Source organism: Marmota flaviventris, chromosome 13, assembly GCF_047511675.1.
Source record: "Marmota flaviventris isolate mMarFla1 chromosome 13, mMarFla1.hap1, whole genome shotgun sequence".
In the NCBI taxonomy this organism is placed as follows: domain Eukaryota; kingdom Metazoa; phylum Chordata; class Mammalia; order Rodentia; family Sciuridae; genus Marmota; species Marmota flaviventris.
In genome coordinates this window covers 70,947,700-70,969,967 of record NC_092510.1, presented here as the reverse complement: position 1 = coordinate 70,969,967, position 22,268 = coordinate 70,947,700, and the positions used below count along the sequence as shown (strand labels likewise).

Here is a 22,268-nt window from a genome sequence, read left to right as displayed (position 1 = left end):
GCCCATACACCGACGGAGCTGCCTGGTAAGCGAGCAAGCTGCCTGTCCCTGGAGGTATGTAACTAGAAGGCAGCCACCTCTGTTAAGGGTCTCCCTAAAACTGTCATGAATGGGGAAGACTTAGGTTTCATGACCTTTAAGGTCTCTGGGCCCTGTGTCCTGTGAGTCTATGAATAGCTTGCTTGGATGGCATAAAGAATGGAGGGTGACCTTGACAGTGGGTGAAAGGCATTGAGAAGCCCCTGGGGAGAGACCAAGGGCTGGTCAGACAGGACAGGCCATAGCAGATTCTGGGCAGCAGGGCCAGGGAGAGGGCCTTCAGAGAAGAGCTCTTGCCTCCTTTCAGATTTGCTTGAGAATTAATCACTTGTGAAGAAATGTAATCTCATTAAAAGCTCAAGTGATTCTACAGCAGTTGGAGTAAAATGAGTCCCTGTCACACCATTCCCTCCCAGCCCCACCCACTTTCTGCAGAAGCACACTCCATGGCCAGCGGGGTGTGTGTTTCTGTGCCAGGAAACTTACGACACAAATAGGCAGGGGTTGGTATGGTTTCCTTGTACTGGTTCATTTTCTTTAAATGGATTCATAGTTTATTTGTTGTTCTGCAACTTGCCTGTTTCCTTCAATACTTGGTGGAAATCTAGTACGTAGCCACCTGCCTCAGTCCTTTCACTGCCTCCTGGGAAGCCCTCACGGCCACCAAGGTTGCTTTGTGTGTGTTACAAGGTGGTAGTGGACTTTGCGGGGGGGGGGGCGTATTCCACAGTCTGGCTGTAAAGATATGGGATTGCTGGGTTGAAAGGTGGGCACGTTTTGAATTAAACTTGCGAGGGCTCTGCCAATAGCCTGGGAAAGGGATTCCCAGCTGCAGGGGCCCCTTCTCTTTGGAGAAGTCTGTTACTGTTGCTTTTGCAATAAAACTGATGCTTGGTTGCTAAAAACAAAAACCAAATTAAAACTAAACAACCTATGAAAGTTGGCATGCTCTTGGCAGTGTGTGATAGCTCATGTCCTCAGACCTTTACCATGGCTGAGGGTCATCATCAGAGGATATGATTAATGCCTCAAATCTTTTGAGCCGTGACCTGGTGCTGGTGGCTCTGAGATCCCAACCTGGCCAGAAACTCACTCTGTGGGCTGGGGTTGTAGCTCAGTGGTAAAGCACTTGCCTTGCACGCATGAGGCCCTGGGTTCAATCCTCAGCACCACACAAAAATAAATAAAAATAGATATTGTGTCCATCTACAATATATATATATTTCACTTTGTACATTTGATTGGCCAAATCCTCGCCATTTCTTTATAACTTACAACTGAAAATATAAAGAAAGTAGCTCTGGGAATTATCTTGTCCAACACCAGAGTTCTGAACCCTAGCTGTTATTAAACTTCTCTCCATCTCTGAGCTTCCAAGTTGTTCTGCTCTGCTTACACACTCCCGGGGAGTAGAGCTTATCACCCCTTTGAGACATCCTGCTCTGACCTTGTATAACTCTGCTGGTAAGAAAGGGCTTTCTGGCCAGACTCCTGTAGCACAAAGTAAGAGTGATTTTTACTATGGTGATTTAAAAATATGTCTGCACAATTCTTTGATAAGCTTTCCTTCAAAAGGTGGAGCCTAATTCCCCTGCCCTTGAGCAGGGGTTGTACTTAATGACTTCCTCCTAACAGAAAATGATAGAAGAGACTGTGTGACTTCCAAAGCTGGGTCATAAAGACGTTTGAGGCTTTCTTCTTTCTTTGTCTTGGATCACTTGCTCTGGGAGAAGTTATGTGGCCAAGCTGCCCCTGAATTCCTGGCCCTTAGAAGCTATGACTTAATCCATGTTTCTTGTTTCAAGCCAGGACTTTGAGGCTGTGTCACTAAATTTTGGGATAATTTGTTACACAGCTATAGATAGCTGATACATTTACAAATAATGTTTAGTTAGGGGGAAAAAAAGCCAAAACCAAATTATCTGATCTGGAAAAGCAAGAAAACATAACCCACTTCCCTTATTTTCCCTTCAAAATATTAAGCACAGCCTTCCTTGTCAGATATTGAAAGGAGAAGTGGGAAACCTGGCTAATATCCCCTAAGCCTTACACATTTTCTCATTTGAGAGTCATGCCTTCAGGCTTGGTCTGTTCTGAGGACGTCTTCTGAAGGGCAGCTGGGTTGGGAGTTAGGAGGGTGAATCAGGAAGGACAGAGAAACACCACTTGGCTATGAGTTGGGCAGGGACCCACAGGTACCTGGTCTGTTGAGTCTGATCCCTGGGGGCTGACAGGGTCTCTCTTGTCCATAAATGCAGCCAGGATACCAAAGTTCCAATTCAGCCCTGCTGATAACCTGATCTGTGACCTCAGGCAAGTCCCATCCCTTCTCAGGGCCTCAGTTCCCCTACCTGTAGAAGGAGGTGGGCTGGACATTTTCTCAGTGTTCTTTGGCCCTAGCTCAGTCCCTTCCTACCCTCTCCGGGTGTCAGGGCAACATCGCCGTTGGAGATGCGGTTGAGTCAACAAACAGCCTCAGAATCCAAGTTCCCCATTTCTGTGAGCCAGCCTGCCGGGCTGCATGTCACCCTGGGTGGAACTCCCCAAGTTCCTTTCTTTGGCCGTATAAGGAAAAAGGACAGAGTCTCACTGACACAGGTTACAAGCACAAGGATTGAGGCAAAAGCTCTGGCCTCTGAGGACCTCAGTGACTAACCAAGAATGAGAAATAAATCAGAGGCCACTCAACACCTTCTCTTTGTCCTACTTCCGGCTCATCCCAGTCTAGGACTGAGGTACCTGAGGGGAGCCGGCTTTGCCCAGGCCTGGGAGACATTTTGTGGGAGACTTAGGGTAGAGGGGGCACTGAGGCCTGGGAGACCAGAAGGGGTTATGGCTGCCAAGATGGGGGGCCTGACTAGCATTGGGGCTGCTGGGGGACAAGAGGGAATGGGTGGAAGTGGATCTCAGGAGGGGTTCTGGGGACCCAGGCCCAGAGGAGGGCTGCCTGGCACAGTATCCTCAGCTACCCATTGTGAGCATTAAATGAGATAATGGATACAAAGCGCTCCGTATGGCTCCTAAGAGCTTATGGTGCCTGCTCGGTAAATTAACCCTTAGAATAATGTCTGAACTCCCTAGATCACCTAGAATGATTTTAAAAGCTACCAGAATTCATCTCCTTAGAAGTAGATTCTTATTATTCTCATTTTCCAAGGCGGGAAACTGAGGCTCAGGGAAGCAAATGTTCTTACAACCAGGGTGTTCAGCTGGGGTGAGGGCAATGGTCAGTCAGCACTGGCTCTGTCTTGGGCTCTAGGGGGACCGCAGTGACAGGCAAGATGGGCAGTTCAATGACAGGAGGCCAGTACTCCTGTAGCTGAGGGCTAACATTCTGCCAGGAAGTCAGGTTTCAGCTGACTCTGGGGAGACCCTGCCTCCTGCCTGGCCCGGGCCTGGAGTCACATGAGCATTCATGCCCAGGGCCTGGTCTGGGGCCTCTGCCAAGCCCGCTGCATGCCTTTGTTCCATCCCTCTGGCCCTCCTGCCTCACAGAGCAGAGTCAGCAGTGATCAGGGGAGAGGGTAGGAAGGGTAGAGAGGGGGAGGGCTGGGACGGGTGACAGAGATGCCAGGTGTCCCAAGCAGGGAGTTCACCCTGCAAGGCTGCTGCTGGCCTGTGTGGCTCTTCATATGAATTAGAAAAAAAAAAAAAAAAAAAAGTGCCCTCTCTGTGTAAACAAAGCCCTAGACCATGGCACCAGCTTGGAGAGTGGATTGTGCACTGCGTTTCGCTTTGCCAGCCACCTCATTATGCAGTGAACAATCCACACAGCCACCCAAGGCGACCTTGCTTACCAAGCACCCCCCCACAGGACCAGGACCTGGGCTGAGCACTGGGATATGGAGATAGCTCAGACATAGCTCAGCTTCCGAGAGGTTACAGGGAAGCTGAGGTGCTAGGGGGACACAGAGGAGGAGCACCAGAGCAGAGGCTCAGAGGAAATATGAAGGCTGAGAGAAGGTGGCAGTGCTCCATTACCCTGCTAGGTGGTGTCCAGCAGGGTGATTTCAAGGTACCAACATGCCCTGTGCCATCACTAAACTGCATGTTAGTCCTGGCCAGCTGATTCCAGCTGCTCTGGAACATCACTTGGGCAGAGGAGAGGTTTTAGCTGAAGCCGAGGAAGACGGGTTTCTCCAGGTAGGGAAGAGGGCAGGGGTCAGAGAACATTCCAGGAGGCAGGAACAGAAGTGGGAGCAAGTTGAAAAGAGCTTGGAAAGAAAGGGCTCTGACTGGGGTCTGGGGATGTGGCTCAAGCGGTAGCGCGCTCGCCTGGCATGCGTGCGCCCGGGTTCGATCCTCAGCACCACATACAATCAAGGATGTGTGTCCGTCAAAAACTAAAAAATAAATATTAAAAAAAAAAAGAAAAAGAAAGGGCTCTGACTGGGAAGAGGTGGACAAAGACTTCTAGAAACTGGAAAGGTTTAGTTCTTGGCCTGGACAGAGTTCACACAGCTGTTAGGATTTGTTAAGCGGTGTATTTATGTTTTATGCACTTTCTGTCTGTTTGAATACTTTATAATAAAAAAGTTTAAAGTACTGATAATCTCCCTAATCTTACTTGGGAATAACAACTGTTAATAATTTTGTGATATTTCCTTTCAGTCTTTTTCCTATGTATACATTTACACAACATCCATTCAAAAGTTTCTTGTAGAAAAGAAAAGAAAAGCTGGGTGTGGTGGTGCATGCCTGTAATCCCAGGGGCTCTGGAGGCTGAGGCAGGAGGATTGCAAGTTCAAAGCCAGCCTCAGCAAAAGCAAGGTGCTAAGCAACTCAGTGAGATCCTGTCTCTAAATAAAATACAAAATAGGGCTCAGTGGTCGAGTGCCCCTAAGTTCAATCTCTGGTACCAAAAACAAAACAAAATAAAAAAAACACACACCAAAAAGAGAGAGAGAGAGAGAGAAAGAAAAAACAAAAAGAAAAAATAAAAAACCCTGAGTTCCCTGTTCATAAAAAAGAAAGCATTTTAATGTTGGAAGCCAGGTGTGGCAGTGAATAAAGTGTGATTTTGGAGTCAGAGAGACCTGGGTTCAAATCCTGACTAAGACCCTGAGGAAGTTGCTTGTCTAACCCTCTCTGAGCAGTTTTCTTTTCTTCAAACTGGGGTTGGTAATACACACATCCTGCAGGGCTGTGAAGATCATACACAGTGGATGCAAGGTGGTAGCACACAGCTGTCCGCAGCAGACCCTCAACCATGTACAAGCTACTGTTACATTCAACTTTTGTTATTAACCCCCTCTTAGAAAGTCAGGACCGTAAGAGCTGCCAAAAGATAAATGATGGAACCACAGAAATCAGAGAGAAACAGTAACTTTATAAAGACAAACTAAGATGTGCCCAGGGAGTAACTTGAATGGTGAAGACAATCAAAAGTCCCATTGGCAAAGGAACTGAACAGGCACTTCACAGAAGAAGAAATATGGTCAACAAATATATGAAAAAATGTTCAACATCTCTAGCAATTAGAGAAAGGCAAGTTAAAACCACACTGAGATTCCATCTCACTCCAGTCAGAATGGCAATTATGAAGAATATAAGCAACAATGAATGTTGGCAAGGATGTGGGGGGAAAGGTACATTTATACATTGCTGGTGGGACTGCAAATTGGTTCAAACACTCTGGGAAGCAGTATGAAGATACCTCAGAAAACTTGGAATGATTCCATCAGTTGGCCCAGTTATCCTACTCTTCATCTTATACCCAAAGGACTTAAAATCAGAATACTACAGTGACACAGCCACATCAATGTTTATAGTAGCTCGATTCACAATAGCTAAGCTATGGAACCAACCTGGGTGCCTTTCAACAGATGAATGGATAAAGAAATGATATATACACACAATGGAGTATTACTCAGCCTTAAAGAAGAATGAAACTATGGCATTTGCCAGTAAATAGATGCAATTGGAGACTATTATGCTAAGTGAAATAAGCCAATCCCCAAAACCAAAGGTCAAATGTTCTCTCATGGGGGGCATAGCCTGGCGGGGGGCGGGGAGGTTCACTGGATTGGGAGGGGAATGGGGGGAAGGGAGGGGGATGGGAATGGGGAACACAATAGAATGAATCAGACATAACTTTCTATGCTCATATATGAATACACCACCAGTGTAACTCCACATCATGTACAAGAATGGTTGCAAGAATGGGAAGTTATACTCCATGTATATATGATATTCAAAATATATTCTACTGTTATGTATATCTAAAAAGAACAAAGAAAAAGAAGAAAAAAAGCCCCACTGGGTTGGCGGGGGTGACTCAAGAAAGCAGGGATGTTTAACCCAGTGGTTTACAAGATCTGTGATCAGATGTCCTGGGGGCAGCAGAGAACAGAACTAAACCCAACAACCGGGGCATAGAAAGGGAGCCAGCTGGTCTGAGTCTAAGGAAGGATCTTCTCGAAGCCTAAGAGTGAAGGGCGAGGGTGGTAAGGAATGAGCTCCCCATCGCGAGGAGGTTTCCAGGAGAAGCTGGCTGAGCACGTGGTAGAAATGATGGGCGAGGAGGTTCCCAGGGTGGAGGGCATGGACCAGTGGACTGTGGAGTCCCCACATATGGGCACTGGAGCTTCCATAATCAATGGCACCTGCTCCATGAAGCTGCAGGCTGACAAACGCGGATCAGCAAGGAGTGCTTACTGAAGGGCACGGGGACACCTGCCCATCTTACCTGGTTATCGATTTTCAGCTCCACCAGAGAAGTGTTGTGTGGAAGGGCTTCCACCAGGCGCAAGATCCCAGCTCCAGAGATGAAGTTGGATTCCACATTCAGCGTCTTCAAGACCTTGTTCACCTTCAGCATCTCAGCGAGGGCCTTGACCACAGGAGGAAAGCAGGGACACCTGTGAGTCACCCCGGCAGGCTGGAGCCCCTCGTGGGTGGATCCACAAATTCCATGGGGTGCAGGCCAGATGATCTCTGGAACTTCCTCCACCTACACGTCTCTGAAGGGGTCTCTTCTCCCCTGCAACCATCCCTGGCTTCCGAAGGCCACTTCCAAACATCCCTGTTTTCTTCAGTCGCCCCCCTCACCCAGTGGGGCTTTTTTTCTTTCTTCTTTTCAGATACACATGACAGTAGAGTGAATTCTGACATATCACACATACATGGAGTGTAACTTCCCATTCTGGTGGCTCTACATGCTATGGAGTCACATCTACGCCATCTCCACAGCCTGCCTCTCCTCCTCTGCCCTCTTCCAGCAGAGCCACCCACAGACCCGCATGCTCAGTGCTTTCCCACTGATTCCCCTCACCTGCCATCGCTGCCTCCGGAACGTTCTTTCTGCTTCACTCGTCCAAACCCTGCCTGTCCTTCAAGGCCATTCTCAACGCCCCTTTCTGTAAGAGCTTTTGCTGGCTCTCAGCTAGCTCTGTGCCCTCTTGATTTACCCACAACTCCCTCATGGAACTTGTGCTCCTAGGTTCACAGTTGTTTCTATCCTGGTGTGTCTCTGCCATCAGACCCTTGGGCTGAAAACGTGCCCCAGTGTCCCATGGTGCCCACAGTGCCCACGCAGAGCCCAGCACATAGTAGGGCTTCAGGCAACATTCGCTGGGTGACCACTGCAGGCTCAGCCTCCCCTGTGTGCTCTCAGCTTCTCCTCTATTGCTCTGTTGAAGAGTCACTGTTTTCTCCGAGCACCAGGGAGCAGAAGAGGAAGGCTGGGAAAGCACCCCACGAGGCAGGAGCAGGGCCAGCTGGAGGAGGGCTCAGGTGGCCCTCAGCACGTTTCAGAGAGATGCAGCCAGGGGTTGTAGATGGCAATCAGAGCCTCCGAAGGAAATGAGCTAATTAGCAGTTGGTGGAAACGATGTGTCATGGGGGAAAGAAGACACCAACAGCTGAGAGGCCTGGGACACAGTGATCAGTGGGCCCTGAAGGGACACTTGGAGCCAGGAATGCCTGCTGTGTGGCATTGTCCCTGCAGAGGCTCAGCTCCCAGCACATCTTCCATGCTAAAATCATCCCCTTCCTGCCCATGGCACTTCAGTGTGTCCCCAGGATGGGGTGGTGGCTTTCTCTATGACACTTTAGTTGTGTCCCCAGGATGGGGTGGTGGCTTTCTCTATGACCATACCTGTTTTCTGAAGAGGCTAGCTCTTCCACAGGGGCCCTACCTGTGTCCTCTCTGTGTCGTTATGACAGCCCCTGCTCCCCAGAAAGACCTGGCCTGGCCTAATCACCAAAGTAGTTAGCTGCACTAGGCTGGGGGGCCAGGCCTTGGGCTGAGTAGGTCTTGGAGGCTGTCATGTCACTTATTAACCCCTTGCATGTTAGATCACAGTGAAGGGCACAGGGGAAGAGTGAAGGCAGGCAGCAGGGCACGTACAGGGCTCTGGATTCCTGGCTTAGCCACTGGCACGAGGCACTTCAGAATTCGACAATGGGTCTGCAGGTACAGACAGGCTGACATCAGCTGTCGGTCTGGCACAAAGTCTGTGCCCAAAAAACACTTGTGGCATTGAGCTGAGTGCCAGCATGGACATGCCTGGTTTCTGATCCATGCCCTAGTAGTGTATGGTGCATGTGGCTTTGCCAGCTGTGTCACCATAGACAAACTCAGGACCCACTGAACTCAGAGGTCATCAGTCCAGAGGTTCCCTCTGGCAGCCATGGATGTTGTGAGCTCTTTTTATCATTTCAAAAATATTGAAGAAAATTGTCCCTCCTCTTTTTAACAATCAGAAGAAAACTTATTGCAACTAAATGGATTAAGCTGATTCCTGCACTTTTTACCTGCTACTGGTGTTACACTGTGCTGTTATCTTTTAGTTGCCTGCGTGGCCAAATGGACCCGTGTGTACATGAAATGGGAGCTGAGGGGCTGGTGGGAGAGCTCAGTTGGTAGAGTGCTTGCCTTGCATGCACAAGGCCCTTAATCCCCAGCATCACCAAAAAAAAGGAGCTGAGACCAGTCACAGTTGAATTCCCAAAGCCTAATTCTGAGCTAAGTACACTGAGGCTCTCAGTAAATGTGCATCAAATATTTTTTAAATTAATGGTTATTTTACAATATATATAATTTAATCAGCAATATCTTTCAGGACAAGGGGGGAAAATCAAATTGGTCATTGGGACCTAATGATGAAGACAATGAGTTTAGGAATGAGAAACAGGCCCAGCGAGGGCAGAGCTTTGCCCCAAATGTGAAGTACTGAGTGGACAGATCTGGCTTTACGGGTCCGTGACTTCATCTGAATCTCATGTCTGCCTCTCGTTCCTTCTGTGACTTGGACTAAGCAAGCTGCTTGACCTCTCTGAACTCTAGTTCTTCAGGTGCAGAGTGGGGAGGCCCACACCTCTGAGAGCAGGGGGGTCGTGAGGATTGGCTGGGGTGATGACAGGTAGTACTGGGCAACGGTGGTCCCACCCGTGTTCCCTTCTGGCTCCTAGCGCCATTCTTTCACCTGGATACAGATGGTCCTGAGGCCACAAGCGTAACCCTAATTTCAGACCCCCCCCAACTTCAATTCAGCAGAATGAAGAGGTACATACGAAAGCCACAGGGTCATTGCTCCGGGTCCCCACGATGCTGAACTTCTTCACATAGGAGTTTTCTTTCAGGGCTTCCGCGTATGCCTTCAGGGTAGGTATAGGGATATTCTGCAGAGAAAAAGGCAGCAGAGGGTGATCAGCAGTCTCCACCTGGGACAGGTGGGTAGGCACCTGGGGCAGTCACCCTCTGACATATACAGCCTGGATCCTAGTCCCAACACGTCCCTAGCCAGAAAGCGAAATGGATTTTGTCCCAGAAGGCAAAGATTTGGGGAGAAATTTCTGGCACATAAATTGAGAAAATCACCTCTGAATTTTCAGACAGAACCCACAACTCTCCTCTGTGCATGTGAAAGTCAGAGAAGAAGCTAAAAATCAAGACACTGAGAGACGAGAGCAGCATTGCATTGTGCAGTGGGCTCAGGGCTGCGGGGAGGGGCAGGGCTGAGCCTGATCTATCCCTTAGCCCCTGGCAGTGTGTCTGACTCTCTGTGTGACTTTGGGGAACTTCCTTCCCCTCTCTGGGCCTATTTCTAGAAATCAGAAGTGGGGGCTGCACTAGATACTCTGTCACAGACATCTACACAGAAGGCTCAGCTCTGGTGGTACATCGGCGATTTCTAGGGAACATTTACAAATTGCTAATACCAGAGCCTATCCCAAACGAATAAAATCAGAATCTGGGCATTGTTGTGTGTGTGTGTGTGTGTGTGTTTGGGTGTGTGTAATACTGGGGGTTTAACCCAGGGGTGCTCTACCACTGTGCCACACCCCCAGCCCTTTTATTTTGAGATAGGCTCTCTGTTAGTTGCTGAGGCTGGCCTTGAACTTGGGATCCTCTTGCTTCAGGCTCGGAAGTTTCTAGGATGACAGGCATGCACCACTGCACCCAGCTGGTACATATATTTTTAATGTCCTCAGGTGAAAACCACAGACGCAACTGTGTCATGAGGCAGTTGGACCAGATCAGGGAAACTGAGGCCTGGAGGGAGTCTGAGCCCTTAGCAGAGGCCTCCCAGGGAGTTCACAACTGAGGCAGAGAGTGCCTGGCTGTATTTTTATTGAGCTCTCATTTCAGAGTGTCACTTAAGCTCCCAAGGGAGCAGAGTGGGGATCCAGGTGGAGGAGAACACTGGGGCCCAGGTTTCCAATCTGATTGTGCCCAGGGGCTGGCCGACATTGGAAAGTGGAGAAGAAACGAAAGAGGAGCCTGGAGCGGGGTCTGGCTTCTTGTCTTACCCCCACCTCCCCAAACTAATCCTGCTGGCCTGGGGCTGAGCAGGTGGGTGGGCAGCTGTGCCCGCTTTGGCATTCCTCCTACAGCCTTTTCCAGGGTGGGGCTCCTGGTCCACCTGTCCCTCCTCTGCCCTGATGGCCACCCGGGGAGAGGTCCACAGAGATGAGGGCAAACAGCTCAGCTATTTCCTTGGACACTGGGCCAACAGCTCCCTTCTGTGGCTGTAGAACGAGGCTGGAGGGAGCCTGAACATGATCCAGCAGGAGGTAGGAGTGATGGCTGGGGGCAGGGCCTGCCCAGGGCTTGACAGGCCCATGAACCTTGCGGGCCCTGGACTCTGCCAGCCTCCAGATCATGTGCTAAAGCGTGTGTCTGACTCAATGTTTGTATCTCAGAAAATCTCTACGTTTTGAAAAACATGGCAGGTTTCCAGATGGAAGCTGGGTTGACCCACGGTGAACATCTGGGCCTGATGTGCTCAGAAAGAAACCAGGACCGTGGGATGCACTTGTTTACACTGTTCACCCCCTTAGATGCTCCCATCTGGGACATGTGCCATCTGATTCAGAAACATCCAGAGTCTAAACAGGCCTAGACTGTTGGTATCTAGGTGACATGGACAACCCCCACCCCACGCACACACAGGGGAAGTGAAAGAAAGGAACTTTACCCGGATGTTATTGAGGTTGACCTCTTCAAGTTCCGGGTCGTTGTTCTTTATCCGCTCCAGTGTTTCCTCGACGTCTGTCGAGTTCGGTTCTTCGTCAGGCACGGGCTTGTACTGTGTAGGTTTAATCACACCTAGAGTGACCAGGGAGAGGGAGGTGGCTCACAGGAAGACAGGGACAACTTTCTTTCAACACAAGGACACCCTGAAAGGGAGCATCAGCAGTTTGGGTGCTTGGGAAGCCTGTACGTCATGGGTGCCAGAAGGAGCCCTGTGAAGGAGCCAGGAGGTTGGGGCTCTGGCTTTGACTTTCTGAAAGAACTGGGTGAACCTCTCAAACTCTGACCCTCCAGCCCTCCTCTATAAGTAGGGATAGTCCTTCTCGCCATGCTCATTATCTCAGTGGACTCTGGTGAGGACATGATATAGCCTGGGAAGAAAGGAAATGCCTACATCTTCCCAAAGGAAGCGTTCTTGTTTTTCTGGCACCTTTATTTCCCTTTGGGTCCAAATGTCAGCTTGGAACAGTGCAGTGGAGTAATTAAGACAATGGGATATGGTCCCAGGAAAGGACAAAGGGATCAGTGGAACAGACCCTCATGGGTATGTGGAGACTGATGATAAAAGCAAGACCTCACACCAGTGGGGAGAGGATAAATGTCACCATTGATGTGATATAATTAGATATTCATTCAAAAAATGAAAGTTTAGTCCCATCCCACACACAAAATGTGAACTCCAGGTGGATTAAGAAGTTGAACATAAGAAGTGAATCTCCAAATGTTGAGAAGAAAATGTAGGAGAATACTTTATGACATTTTCTTTAAACAAAACAGAAAATTCCAGGACATTCAAAGGACAAGATGAATAGTTTTGGCTACACAAGATTTTAGAACTTCTGCAAAGAGTCAGTGCATCAGTGAGCAGAGGAGGCAAGATGCAGGAGGACTCATCTCCTCCAAGGTGCCCTCTGTGAGGGGGTAAGGGGGCCAGGCGAGGGGTGCAGCCACCAGGAGTCAGGGCCATGTACTCACTGTTGAGTCCCTCCTTGTTCACAATGGAGCTGCTGCCCAGGGCTTGGTAGTACTGTTGGTTGCTCATAAGCGTGTGCATGCCCAGGATAGCTGTGGGGACAGAGGAAGTTCTCTGACTCTGTTCCTGCAGACAGAGATACCTCCCTTGAACCCACCTTCCCCACCCCAGGAACTTAGCTCACAGAAATGGCTAGAAACACTTGTGCAAAAAATGTTAAAATGTAATGTTATCTTTACTCTCACCTCCATGTGAGTGACTCTCAGATCACCATCCTTCCCAGACTTCTCTGACCACTGCCCTCAGACTTCCAGGTCCCCCTAAGCTCCTACTGGCATGCCCCACCCAATTTAACCTAATAGAAGGAAACCTTCTCAGCCTCTCCATCTTCCTATGGATCCCTCTTCACCTTGCCATCTGACCTCTCCCTCATGCAACACCTCAGCCACATGGCTCCCTCTCCCCCAAGCCCATTCCACCCCCCAGGCCCTGGTTGTCTCACCTCCCAAGCCATCTCCTCTGTCCTGGTTGAGGCCCTATCTTTTGTGGTTGTACAGATGGTACCCGACTTACAAAGGTTCAATTTATGATTTTTGAATTTACAATGGCATGAAAGAAACATGCATCAAGTAGAAAACAGACTTTGAATTTTGAATTTTTCCCAGGCTAGCCATACTTGGGAGGACACTCTTTCAAGAAGCTGGGCAGTGGCAGTGAGCCCCAGCTCCCACAATCACGAGGGAAAACAACCAAGATTCTCCGGGGTGCTGTGTCGTGATGTCTGGAAGGCCGGTATTAAGTGTGTTTTTGATGTAGGCTGTTTTCAACATACAGTAGGGTTATCAGGATGCCCCCCATCTTTCATTCAGAAGCATCTGTATTGTCACAGCTGTGGCACAATGGTTGTCCTATCCTTCTGACCCTCTCCCTCCCAACATTCAGCACAGAGCAGCCAGAAAGATCCTTCTGGAAATGCCAGTGGGACCTCATCACTCCCGTGCTCGGCCATTCTTCCACTCAATCACTGTTCAGCATTTATTGAACACCTGCTGAGGGCCCGGCTGGGGAAGAGGGCAGGGAGAACAGCAGGGTCAGGGTCTCTGCTCATGTAGTTGATGGTCAGATGGGGGAAAGGACACCAAGTGAGTGTCCACACCGTTCAAACACATAAGCATGGGATGTGACAAGTGTTGGAAAGTTCAGCGTGTTTGGGAAGAACATCAAAGTGGGCTTGGGCAGGGAAGGGTGACTGTGTTGGCCAAGTCGAGAGAAGGGAGACAGGGATGGAGGATGGGAAAGGCCAAGGCAGGCCAGTGGGGCTAGAGGGTAAAGGAGGTGAGAGGAGAGGGCCAGAAGTGGGACCTGAGGTGGTCAAAACAAGGGCTGCAACACCAGGGGCTCTGGGCCAGGGAAGTGCCTTAGATCAGTGATTGTCAAGCTGGTTGCAGGGTGCAAGGCTAGGGACTCTTTAGAAACTCCCAAGGCCCAGGCCCACCCTGGACCTGTTAAACTAAACTCTCTGGGGGGATGGGGCCCAGGCATCTGCAACATTTTTAAAGCTTTCCAGAAGGTTCAAGGTGCAGCAGAGGTTGAGAACAATCGTCTGACACTAATCTGTACAACCACCCTCTAGAGAAGAGTTACTTCACAAGGGCAAGGTTGCATCTTACAAGGTCTTCTGGGTTGAGATGAGGAGTTTAGATGTCTTTTCCTGGTGTGAACGGGGAGGCCAGTGAAGCCTTGAGCAGGGCGTGAGCTGGTCTATGGAGGGAGTGATGGATGTGAGTTCGGTGTGCAGCTGTCCATGGAAGGACTGTGGCTTGTGATGGCCAAGTCCAAACACCAGCCCCCCTGGCTGGCTCTGCCTCAGCAGCTGGTTGCTTACCCGCTACACTGTTCATCACCGCTCAGTAGCTTCTCCTGCCTTTGCCAACACTGTCCCTTCTGCTGGTGATTCTCCACACCAAGAGAAATTGGAATTTCAGATAGACAATGAATAATCTCTTAGTATTATAAGTATGTTCCATTCATTATTTGGGATATACTCATATCAAAAAGTTATTTATTGTTTATCTGACTTTCAAATTCAATGGACATCCTGTATTTTATTCAACCTCTTTATCTCCCCCTCTCCTTTAAGACTTGGGGTAACCCTCCTCCTCTCCAGGGAGTTTTGTAGGATTCCTCCCTCTCCTTCTGGGGTTCTCCCAATGCCTGGTGTCCTTATTATACCATAGAGGACCCACTATGAGAGATATCCAGGTACGTTTGTGCTCCTCTGCTGGACTGTGGGCTTCCAGAGGTCAGGGAAGAGCATTCTTTGTCTCTCTAGCATCCCTCCCAGAAATAATAGGTATTTGGTAAATATTTGGTGATGGTATTTTTTTTAAATCCAAAACCCATTTCATTAGATATGGTTTCCAGTTAAAGAGGTAACATGAGAGCCCTTAATGAAGAGCCAGGAGACTCTAGTTCCAGCCCTGATTATGCCCTTGGTGTGACCTTGGGAAAGTCCTCCTCCCTCTGGGCTTCAGTCTCCTCAGCCAAACCAGGGGGTGGTAGAAGACCAGACCTCCTCAATCATGGCCTCACTTGCAAATCACCTAGTAGGCTTTTAGACAATAGCAATGCCTAGCTTCACCCTGGACAAACAATACAAATCTCTGGAGAGAGATTTTTTAACCTCCTTGGGTGATTCTGATGCCCCCCAGGAGCCAAGAACCACAACAAGAAATTATCTGAGAGTCCCTTCTGCTCCTCACATCCTAAAATTATCCTTGCCTGTTCATCACTGAGGAGAACCGATAGGGAGAGAGGCATCTGCAGTTTTTCGAGCTCTCCAGGTTTTAATTTAGGCTGCATCTCCGTGGGCAGCAGGAGCTGAGGCCTGAGTCAGCGTCAGGTGAGTCACATCACCACGAGGCACCCCCTGGAGCTGGCACTCAGGGCTCCCACACAGCAGCAGCTCATGGTGTTCTGGGCTGCGACTGTTTTCAGGTTGGAAACACAGTTTGCAAAGGTTATGGGGAATCCTGTGAAAGATGCAACCTCACATGGTGCCTGCTCTCACCCTGGACATAGACAGAGGTGGAGAATGGAAAGTGTATGTGGAGCTCGGTTGCCAGCTTCCTGTGATGGTCTAGAGAGGGGTGCAGAGGCAGGGACGTTGCAGGGGACTGAGAGGCCTGGGTTTTAGCCTGGGCCTTGGTCCTAATTTCCTGGGTAACCCTGGACAGGTTGCTTCCCCTTTGGGACTTCAGTTTTCTCATCTGTAAAGTGGAGGTGTGTAAGTGCTAAACACCTACCTTCCTGTGGGCCTCAGTCAACAGCCACACAACACTTCCTCATGGTTTCTCCTGTTTTGATTGTTCACAATAAATATCCAGGCAGGCCCTGTCAAACCCCCCACCTCCACTTTCCAAGGAGATGGTTTGCCAAGACCTTTTGGCAAGGATTCTCCTGGTTTCTAAGTTAGTATTTCTGCTTATGAGGTCACTAGTAGTCCTGGAGTTCTAGAACATCTCCTCAACCTGGGAATTCTTTTTTTGGGGGGGCGGGGGAGAGGGAGGGGAAGGATACTGGGGATTGAACTCAGGGACACTTAATCACTGAGCCACATCCCCAGCCCTATCTTGTATTTTATTTAGAGACAGGGTCTCACTGAGTTGTTTAGTGCCTCAATGTTGCTGGAGGCTGGCTTTGAATTCACCATCCTCCTTCCTCAGCCTCCCAAGAACCATTGCACCCGGCTCTACCAGGAAATTCTAAGGACCCATCACATATGAGCTAGGAGGTACTATGTGTCAATAGCAGGCCTAAGGAGGAGTAAAACCATTTGGCAGCTCAGAAGAAATTAAGGTGGAAGGAAAGAGGAAAGAGGGAAGGAGGAGAGAGGGAGGGAGGGAGGAAGAGGGGCCCAATGTGGCGCCTGGTGGTCCTGAAGCCAGCGCTGCCTTAGCCAGCCCTAGGTAGGAGATGGGGACCTTTCTCTCTCACTTGGTCCTGGGTGCTGCATGTCACCAGGAGGGAGCAATGGAAGAAAACAGCACTTCCACACGGTCTGCTGCTTTGTTCTTTGTAGATACCGGCAAAGCTGAATTTAGCACTGAGGGACTTGATTTCTTTCTTTCTTTCTTTTTTATTTATTTTTTTTAAGTCTAGATCTTCCTCAAAACTCAAAAAGAACTATTTTTGAACTCAGAAAAAGAACATTGAGTTCTGCTTCCTCTCTCTGCCTTGGCAGGCCTCACTCGTTTGTGATTCCACTCGGGATGCAGCGTGAGCTCGCATACATGCCCGGCTTCTCCAGCTGCCTATGGCTTCTGCGGACAGCTGCAAGGTGTGCACCTGCATCCTAGGAACAGGTGAGAGAAAGTGGCTCTGGCCCAGGACTTGGGTGCCTAGATAAGCACCACTATGAGAGTCTAGGGCAAGGGCCTGAGGGCATGAAAACAGCCAGGGGATGATCTGGCCAGGACCACCTCCAAGAGCCACAGAGCTAGGGCTGGCTGACTGTCCTTGGGGGCAGGTGGCCGAGGGTGGGCCTCATTTGTCATATCACATTTTCCAGGTACTTGTTTAAGTTCGCTCCATGAGGATAGGAAACGGGCTGTTCTCTTAGGATTATTTCACCACAGCCTAGTCTGAGGCATGGTACATAGTAGGTAGGCAGACCCTGGGAACATGGTGCTTACTGTGTGCATGAGAGACCAAAGCCTGGGATGATAGAAGGTACCATCCCTACCTGGGAGTGAACTAGAGGTGACCTGTAGACCCTGGGTCCCCTTAGTTTCTTCGTTTGGTGAGTCACCCCACTCATGGCTTTAGCCACACCCTTCTTGAGAATGGAGCCACACCCACACCACCATCGATCTTGGTGCCTCCAGCCACCAAGCCTGGTATCATCTGGGCCCCCCAACTTCCAACCCAGTGCTAGGAGCAACTGGTCTCTGGTATGAAACTGGGACAACGACAGAATTTGCTTCATGGGATTGTTGTGATCACTAGAAGCAACAGGGGGCTGAGAGCGACCCACACAGCACCTGGGACCCAGGTGGTGCTCAGCAAATATCCCTCCCTTCCAATGGCATTGCCACCTTTCAAGAATCTGGGGACATCCAGTTAGTACTGGGCTGAATGCACAGCCTCATCTCCCTCACGGACATCAGAAGGGCATGGTATCATGGGCAAATAATAAAAAAGAGCCCAGCAGCAACAAAAATAAAGAGAAACAGCTTCAAGAAAGCAACCCAGAAACTTCACCCAGTGCTGTGGATCTGTTCTGGCTCAGGCATGGGCAGGAGCCCTGGTTCTGACAGCGGTCATTTGATAATCCTCTGGAGCTGCCTAATGAGTGGAGTGATGTCATGCAGGGTGATTGCAGGAGAAAGTCCAGGATAAAAACAGCTCCAGGGCGAGTCAGCCTGGGGGTGCGGGACCAGGGCATCAGCACTCCCCTGCATGGGCTCCTTCAAGAGGACCCCGGCTGGGGAAGAGGTTGGTTGAACACATGGGCATCACGGGCCATCTGATATGACTTGTGCGGCTTCTGACAAAACAAATCCTCAACTGCACAGCAAACTAGGTTCCTGAGTTCAGTGTTCCCTTCCCCTCTGGGGAGAGCTCTCTGCCTCCCTGCTCTACAGCGCGAATGGAAGCCACTCTCTCAGCCCATGTCCTTTGGCTGCTGCCCTTGGTCCTTGTGCACACTTCCTGTCTCCTCAGGAAAGGGCTGTTTGTACTCAGAGCCATACACCTGCTCTCTCCCTTCACTCCTCAGGCCCCTGAAACCTGGCTTCCCCTGCCACTGCTCAGGGTCACCCCTGGCCTGTGTTTGAAGAGTTGAAGTTGCTGCCCTCCTTCCATGGCCCCCCTGCTGCAGATGAGCACCCTCCCCAGCTCCCTTCCCTGCCCGGAATGCCTTCAGGAGTCACGCACAGGCATCCTGGAGAAGCCAAGAGACCAGTGGACATGATGAGGTGGACAGCTGCTGCCCCACCCAGTCCCTGGCCTGGTACCTCAGAGACTCTCCACTGGCCTGAACCCTCCTTCTGCCTCCTGGCTCTTGGGTCAGGTCTGCCCATCTTGTCTTGGCCTCTGGTTTCCAGCCCATTATGGCTAATGCCACCATGCTAGGTTGGCCCCTAAAGTCTCCTACCCCAGCCTGGCACAAGCCTCCCCAGAGCCCGGGCCCCACCTGCCATTTGCTCTTCCTGGAGTTTGGCAACACTAATCATGCCCAGATCTCTGTCTCAAAGAGGGACTCCTTGCAGAACTCCAGAACTTTGTGCACAACTATCCCCCTTTGGGTGGCTCAAGGCACCTGAAATGTCACAGGCCAGAAATCAAACTCAATGTTTCCCTTACTGCTGTTCCTCCTTTATTAAAGTCACCAAAAGCCACTTAGTCTCTGGGGCCAACTCTTCCCTGGACCTCACTTACAGTTGGTCCCTTCCTTTCCTCTGTCCTGCCTCTGCCCCCAGAATCTCCACACCCTGACTTCTTCCCTCCACCACCTGAGTGAGGGTTAGCAGCCCCAGAGTCTTCAGGAAGAAGCCCACCCCTCAGTGGGGATGGAACAGGAGCTAGGTAGAAAGGTGAGCAGCAAAGGACTCTGGACGTCTGCCACCTTCTGGAGTTTTCCAGTGTGAAGATCATATGGCAACACACATTGGAGGAATGAGACACACATTGGAGGTATGTCTGAAGTATGAGACACAAGGGGGACACTCTCGCCCTGCTCAAAACTTAAAACCAGGTGTCTTCACTCTGATCCTTTTGTGAGTCTCCCAAACCAATCACGCCAGGCCCTGTTTGTTTCTCTATATTTTCTTTCCCGGGCTTGTGCAGGATGTGATACAAGTGGCTGGGAAAGGCCCTGTACTGGCCCTCCCTGAGACACATTCCTGCCTCTCTGGGGGAGGGGGTCTCATGGCAACAAGTGGCTCTGTGATATGATGGGCTCAAATGGTTTTCTCTCTCCCCCTCATCTTGATAATGGATATGCACCCCCTCCCTTCCTGTGCTGGGGATTGAACCCAGGACCTTGCACATGCCAGAAAGTGCTCCACCCCTACCCTGAGAAAGGAGTTTTATCTTAACACTTTGGTCTCCTTGTAGAAATAGAAGGTGTCCTGTTAAAGTGAACCAAACAAGGGCTCCCTGCAACTGTGAATAAACCCTCTGGAAGGCGCTGGGAGGCTTCTGGAAGGCCCCTCACCTGCAATGTCACAGAGTTCCGCATCCGAGGCGTTGGCCAAGGCCTCCTCCAGCTCGGGCTCTAGCGTCACGCTTTCCAGCACGGGATCCACTGGCTTCTGCTTGGGGACCCAGATCTTTCCTGTGAACACACATGGTGTCTGTCAAGGTGTGTGACCACGTTCGGACTGCCTTTGACACTGGCCCTGGTGGACCATGGCAGAGTCCTGTGGAGGGGGCCCTTTAGGCTTCTCCCTCCAGAGAACAGCTTCCCCAGAGACTAGAAGTCAGGGATCCCAACATGGCACCCCTCGCTTGCACTTGAAAAGAAGGGTTTGTAATTGGTCAAACTAAACCACTCTGTTCAAAGCATCAGTCATGACTTTAAACCACCTGCAAGCAAGAAAAAATACAAGGGAAAATAATAGAATAAAATAGGGATGCCTTAACTAAGGGCTCTCGTGTAAGAGAAAAAGTTGTAAACATTCCTAAACAAAATAAATAAAATACACTCAGATGGTGGAAAGACAAAAAGGGGGATGGGGTGCAGCTTATGGGTTAGGGCGCTTGCCCAACATGTGTGAGACCCTGGGTTTGGTCCCCAGCAGCACACACACACATACTCACACAACACAAAAAGGGAGCAAAAATACACACTTGCCTCTTGGGACATTCTATTTTTAAAGTGTCAGGCTCGTGACAGAATGAGGGAGTAAAGCGGGAGACGTGCAAATGCCCGCTACTGGTCCACTAGTGAGCACTGTTGGGGAGGTGAGGGTGCCCCATCCCCCAAGGGGTGCCAAGGGCTCTTAAAGTGTGCTGAGGGTAGCTGCTTGAGATGAAGAAGGAAAATGCCCAAGACACATGAGTGAAAAATTAAATTTCACAAACAGCATGTTAAGGTCTTTGTGTCCCAGAGTTCAAGCATTAGAAACCTCATCCCCAAGTTCCTGTGTTCATGGTATTTGGAGGTCATTAGGAGTGGATGAAATCACGAGGGGGGGGACCCAATGGTGGTATTAGTGACTTCTTCTTCTTTTTTTTGGGTACTGTTTGAGCCCAGAGTTGCTCGACCTCTGAGCCACATCCCCAGCCCTTTATATTTTTTATTTAGACACAGGGTCTCGCTGAGTTGCTCAGGGTCTTGCTAAATTGCTGAGGCTAGCTTTGAACTTGTGATCCTCCTGCCTCAGCCTCCTGAGCCACTGGGATTATAGGTGTGCGCCACTGTGCCAGGGTGTTAGTGACTTCTTAAGAGACCTGAACTAGCACACTCGCTCTCTCGTGTCATGCGATATCCTCCACCATGTTACGCTGCAACCAGGAGGCCCTCACCAGCTCATGGACTTCGAGCCTCTAGAAATAAATTTCTCTTCTTTATAATTATCCATTCAGTCTGTGGTGTTCAGTTATAGCACTAGAAGATGGACTGAGACTAAAACTAAGCCCATGTGTGCATATGTGTGTGTGTGTATGTGTGTGCATGTGTTTCATGCAATAATAATAGAATGCTTCTTATGTGCCAGGCACCTTTCTAGAGACTGATGAGCAGCAGTGACCAAGACTTTCAATAGCTTACAAGTTATTGAAAGGAGACAGAGAATAAACATGTGAAAAATCACATGGCATTAAGCATCATGAACACAGGAAGACAAAGCCAGGCAAAGGACTAGGAAAAGCCAAGGTGTGAGGCAGAGGAGGTGGTATCGTCATTTTGAAGACTTTACTGAGATGACGGCCTGTGATTTGGGACCTGTCAGAAGTGGGGAAAGGAGCCCCTGAGGTGAGAGACAAGATGAAGAGACTCACTTTGACTGCTGCTATTCAACCCTGTCCTGGGAGTTCTAGTCATAAAGACACAAGAAAAACAGATAGAATTCAAGCTGAGAAGAAAGAAGGAAAATTATTTCTGTTTGTATATGACATATTCTTATATGGAGAAAAACCTTAAATTTCCACATACAAAAATCTGTAAAAACTAATTCAGGAATGTTGCATGGTATAAGATCAATGGACAAAAATAAGTGGTGTTTCTGCACATCAACAACGAACCATCTGAAGAAGAATTCAAGAAAACACTTGCATTTACGATAGGACCCAAAGAATCATGTGCTTATGTATAAACTTACATTGAAAACAACAAAAATTGCTGAAAGAAATTAAAGAAGATCTAAATAAATGCAAAAATATCTTGAATAAATGGATTAAAAGACAATATTATTAAGATGGCAGTATGATCCACATGATGTACAGACAGATTCAATGGAATTCTTATCAAAAATCCCAATGACCTTTTTTTGCAGAAAAGAAAAAGCCAATCCTTAAGTGCATATGGAATTGCAGGGGTCCACAAATAGACAAAACAATCTTGAAAAAGAACAAAATTAGAAGACTCATTGATTTCAAAACTTAACTGCTAAGCTAATGTGATACTCATGAAAAGATAGACACATAGACTATGAAAAATATTGAAAGTCCAGAAATAAAGTTGAACATCCATAGCAAATTGATTTTCAACAACTGTGCCAAGTCCATTCAATGGGAAAGAATCATTTCTGAGTTCTGGCAGAACTGGATATT

The 22,268-nt window shown here is 49.2% G+C and overlaps 1 protein-coding gene across 4 annotated transcripts in view; it reads right to left on the bottom strand.

The window, feature by feature from the left end:
• Positions 1-22,268, bottom strand: part of Tmod1 (tropomodulin 1) — a 93,671-nt gene that overhangs the window by 32,481 nt on the left and 38,922 nt on the right. For all 4 annotated transcript variants that reach the window (XM_027930841.2, XM_027930842.2, XM_027930839.2 and 1 more), the window contains exons 4-8: positions 19,711-19,830; positions 12,494-12,583; positions 11,463-11,593; positions 9,556-9,663; positions 6,728-6,871 (exon numbers count right to left, since the gene is read on the bottom strand). In XM_027930841.2, the coding sequence (XP_027786642.1) occupies positions 6,728-6,871; positions 9,556-9,663; positions 11,463-11,593; positions 12,494-12,583; positions 19,711-19,830 (593 nt within the window). The remainder of the gene's footprint in view (positions 1-6,727; positions 6,872-9,555; positions 9,664-11,462; positions 11,594-12,493; positions 12,584-19,710; positions 19,831-22,268) is intronic.